We start from the raw sequence: 5,000 nt of genomic DNA on the forward strand, positions 1-5,000 counted from the left end.
CTCCGTTGTCTGCACCTCAGAATGATCTAGAGTTGGGTACACTCTCTTAAAAAATGATGAATAGGCTCAGAGGTCATCACGGAACGCTGGTGTCTAGTAGCATGGGGAAACCCAGGCTACTTTGCACAGGCATTCTGTTATCACCTGTGAGATTGTCTGGCGTTAACCAGGCAAGGTGTCTAAAGACCCTCGACTCTAAGCTGGCCATGTCATGTCACAAATGTGTCGTACAGCCATGGATGCCATCTCAGATGAAGAAATGGCCCGGAGAGTTATAGCACTGTTTCATCTCGCCACAAAGGTGTTCACATAGTTCATGAAATGGAACAGAGATTCTTGCCTTTTTGGGGGGGGTGTCTCCATAACCTGCAAGTTCTGCCATATTTGGCCACATATGGGCATATTTCGGTCATTTAGGAGTTATTCAGGAGACCGTGTCTGCCGCACCTTCTGCTATTGCGACTTGCAGTATTTGGTGTGTTTACAGTGGACTCAGAGGTGCCTTTCACCTTGATGTTGACGAACCTATGAAATGATTTTGGTTCAAAGGTTTACGATAGAGTGATTTTGCATACCTCTGTACTTCAACGGGCGCACCACTAACCAAGGTCCATTCAAAAGTGTACGCAAAATCCCACACCCACACACACACACATACACACACACACACACACACACACACACACACACACACACACACACACACAGACACACACACACATTGTCCACTCCAACCACTGCATGAACACAGCAGATGCATGTGGAATGGATGGTGTGTAGGATTTTGACTAGAAGGTTCAAAGATCAAAGGAACCTGCGGAACCTCCATAACGGTATAGTGTTCCTTTAATGCAGGGGTGGGGAACCTGTCTTGAGGGCTGTTTGCGGCCCTTGAGGGCCGTTTTATCCGGCCCCCGATATAATTTCAATGTTATGCAGTGTCACGTGAAATATGACATATTTCGTAAAAGGGCAGTCATGGGTGAGCGGTTAGGGCATCAGACTTGCATCCCAGAGGTTGCCGGTTCGACTCCCGACCTGCCAGGTTGGTGGGGGGAGTAATCAACCAGTGCTCTCCTCCATCCTCCTCCATGACTGAGGTACCCTGAGCATGGTACCGTCCCACCGCACTGCTCCCCATGGGGCGCCACTGAGGGCTGCCCCCTTGCACGGGTGAGGCATAAATGCAATTTCGTTGTGTGCAGTGTGCAGTGTTCACTTGTGTGCTGTGGTGTGCTGTGTCACAATGACAATATGGGAGTTGGAGTTTCCCAATGGGCTTTCGCTTTCACTTTCACTAAAAGAATCTTCGAAAATGCATTTGCAATACAGTTAATTTATGTTCAGGGGACCTAGAGAAGGTGGGGTCTGTTTTACAGGTAGCTGCCTTCAATATAGGCCAAGAGTGAAGGGGGAAATCCTGGTTTGTGTTCACAGTCCGGTCCTCGGAGGACTTTTACGGCCTTCAGGTGAATTTGAAGTGGCCCTTCGAATGAAAAAGGCTCCCCACCCCTGCTTTAATGGGTCTCGTTAACATGTAAAGCGATCAGGTAAAAAAGGAATAAAGTCCGCAAACATTGCTTGTCTTCTGTAAAAATGTAATAGCAAGAGTGCAACCAGAGAGAGTAGAGAGAGAGAGAGGTTCCATTGGCCCATTGTTTCCGGGTTCTATTATTGCAAGGGGGAGGGGGGGAAATCCCCCTTTAGGCAGACCTAAGGACTGTTCTATTCAATGCTAGGAGTATTATGACACGCCCCTTTAGGCAGACCGGAACCTGGTCATGTTAGGTGCCCATAGTAACCTATTACATTGGCATATCTCTATATACTTAAAGAATCTCTGGTGCAACGTTTCGACCTTCAGGTCTTCAACCTTTGCCTGATGGGCCTTTTGCCTTTTGCCGGGTGGGATGTGCACACATCTACTCTTCTGAACGTGTAAAACTATGCCCTAGTCATAAGGCTGTGCTACTCATGCTTGCCTGGCTGCCATGGGTTAATGGGCATGTTCATGCGCAGCAGGCAGCCCTGCTGGTAGGTAATTGATATGCCCTCTCACGTCATAGCAAAACTCCTGGAGATAAGCAGAGCGAGTACACAATAGTGGCACCGCTAAGCTAACCACCCAGGAATTCACCCCTCTCGTGCAGGTGCTAGTGTTTGGCTTGTCTTGGCTTGGTCATGTTGCCGTTGGGATTGGGAAACTTTGGAATAGTTGAAATGGTTTCACTATGATTATGGATGCACCAATGAAATGCAGATAGGGAAATAAAGTTGAATAGAACGATGGAGGTTTTGTAATGGAGCTAACCCTTCAATGTAATGCTAATGTTCTTTAGTAATGTACATGCAAATGTACATGCTTGAATAATGGTCATATACACATATTAAATGTTTGAATAATGTGTCAAAATAGGCCTACGTTACGTCACTATGCAGTATCTTGTCGTCGTCGTTAGATCAGGGAAAAAAGTTCAGGCCTAGGATTTTTTTTCACTATCACCCCTGCATGCCGTTTCAAGCGACACAAAAGGAATCTTAAATCGAATGGACTGAAATGAGCTGGCACATTATACAGTAGGCCGCCAGCTATGTATACTTACACGCAGGGCTCTAAATTAACACGCGCCAAACCCGCCAAATGCGGGTGAAATGTCATTTTGGCTAGTAGAAAAAATCATCCTCTAGCAGGTGTTGCATATTCAGCTGGTTCTGTGCAAGTATTTAGAATGAAGAGTGAAAATCTTAGAATGTTTATTGACCAACCACTTCACAGAGAAGGAATTCCCAGAAGAGTTCTATTCCAAGAACAAGGTTAAGTTATAAACCTAGCTAAATTGGAAGTGGTACACCCGTTAATAGTTAGTCCACCAGTGTCATTTAGCTAAGATTTTCTTAGATGATTTACCACTGCCTCAATGGTAATTTAACCTAGTTTACTCTTTAGCGTGGTTCTTGGAATACTCTCCAGTTGTTGAGTAGGCCTAGTGACTCAGCAGTGGGCAGGTTAACTGCTGTCTGAGATGTGCTTGCTGAGGAGACTCAGAGCCGTATATAAAGATTTATATACGGCTCTGAGGAGACCAGAGTTATACTGCCATCTAGGGGCTCAAAGAGGCATCTGCTGAGAGTTAATCATTCTGAATCTTTCCATAGTTCGAGTCAATACAACAATACCATAGTAGTAATAGTCAAATAGATGTAATGATGATAGTTGTGGGTTACTATGGTGCGGCAAACTCCCCAGTCCCCACACATGGGCCTGCATGCACACGGGGACCCGGGTGTGAGCCCAGCCTGCTGGGTCATGTGACATGTCCCAGGCAGCCCTACGTCCTAACCTGCCTCTTTTTCCTCCTCTCATACTCTCGACTGCCCTATATTCAATGAAGACACAAACAAACAACCATTACAAATAGTTGTGTATTTTTTGTTTAATGGAATTAACATGTATATGAATCCCCCTCCCCTCTCTCCCCCAAGTTGTTTTGAACGTTTTAGTATGTATTGATCCTACTTAATCAATATATGGTTATTGGTTTTGTAAATTTAATATGAATATTTTCTATCTGCATTGACCATGATATAGCCATAGTGGCTAAACTGTCAATAAACAAAAACTCTCTCTCTCTCTCTCTCTCTCTCTTTCTCTTTCTCTCTCTCTCTCTCTCTCTCTCTCTCTCTCTCTCTCTCTCTCTCTCTCTCTCTCTCTCTCTCTCTCTCTCTCTCTCGTCTACAGTCAGCTAAGATGTTCAACTATGCCGGCTGGAGGAACACCTGTAACTACATCTTCATCGTGTTTGCCATGGTCTTCTTCATCACACGCCTCATCCTCTTCCCCTTCTGGTGAGGAAACATTACATTACAGTACATTTCATTACACTTAGCTGACGGTTTAATCCACTTACAGTTATTTGAAGAACAGGGTATTGGTTACAGTCCCTGGAGCAGTGTGGGGTTAGGTGCCTTGCTCAAGGGCACTTCAGCCATGGAGTGGGTTAGGGAGTGGAAGGGTGGGATTCCAAGCTGCAATCCTCCGAACTAAAGCTCATCATTCAATTCAATTCAATTCTTTTATTAAGGGATAGCCCCTTGAAATGTTCCATCTCTTTTTCTTTAGTGCTTCTTCAGAATAGTTAATTAATATATTTTGTATTCATATATTTTCAATGCAGTGCTGTGTATTTGTTTTTCTATGTCCTCAACCTGATTTACATCTAGGCCTGTCACGATAGCAAATTTTGCTGGACGATAAATTGCTCACGAAATTATTGCGATAAACGATAATAGTAGGTGGGTTTACATGAAGTCCTCTAATCCGATTAGAAAAGGAATAAGTGCTTAATCGGAATAGAAAAACTCTTGTAAACGCCCTGATCCGATTAGATTTTCTCATCCGATTAGATTTCTGATCGGAATAGATAAGGTGGTGTATTCTGTTCATATTCTGATTAGGTGCCCATGTATACTGTGATCGGAATATATCGGTGATATATAATGAAAATGGGATAGAAATGCCAATACACCCTTTCTAATTTTGAAAGTGTGCAGGGGGTGCTAGATAGAGGGGTAGATAGAGAGATAGACAAGGTAGACAGACTGAAAATTAAAAGTACACCAACGTTTAAGCATCATTGCGCTGAGTGAAATGTGCCTATCGATATTCAGTCTAAAAGAGAGTGACGAGGAAAACAAAGAAGCATGCAATTACTTATTGTGGCAAAAAAGTGATCATGCTTGTAAAAACTTATTGTACGATATATTGACTTATTGAATATTGTGACAGCCCTATTTATATCTATTGAAACATTGACATCATTTCACTACAATGTGGTGTTTGTATGTGTTGTTTATGGCAGGATAATGCACGCCACCATCGTGTACCCCCTTCTTTAGTGCTTCTTCAGAATAGTTCATTAATATACTTTGTATCAATATATTTTCAGTGCAGTGCTGTGTGTTTTTATGTTTCTATGTCTTCAACCTGGTTTACATCTATT

General features: G+C 43.4%; 1 protein-coding gene across 1 annotated transcript in view; it reads left to right on the forward strand.

The window, feature by feature from the left end:
- Positions 1-5,000, forward strand: part of cers2a (ceramide synthase 2a) — a 28,423-nt gene that overhangs the window by 21,815 nt on the left and 1,608 nt on the right. Inside the window, exon 10 of the mRNA XM_063185829.1 lies at positions 3,740-3,846. Coding sequence (XP_063041899.1) covers positions 3,740-3,846 — 107 coding nt within the window. The remainder of the gene's footprint in view (positions 1-3,739; positions 3,847-5,000) is intronic.

Source organism: Engraulis encrasicolus, chromosome 20 (genome assembly GCF_034702125.1).
Source record: "Engraulis encrasicolus isolate BLACKSEA-1 chromosome 20, IST_EnEncr_1.0, whole genome shotgun sequence".
NCBI classification, from domain to species: domain Eukaryota; kingdom Metazoa; phylum Chordata; class Actinopteri; order Clupeiformes; family Engraulidae; genus Engraulis; species Engraulis encrasicolus.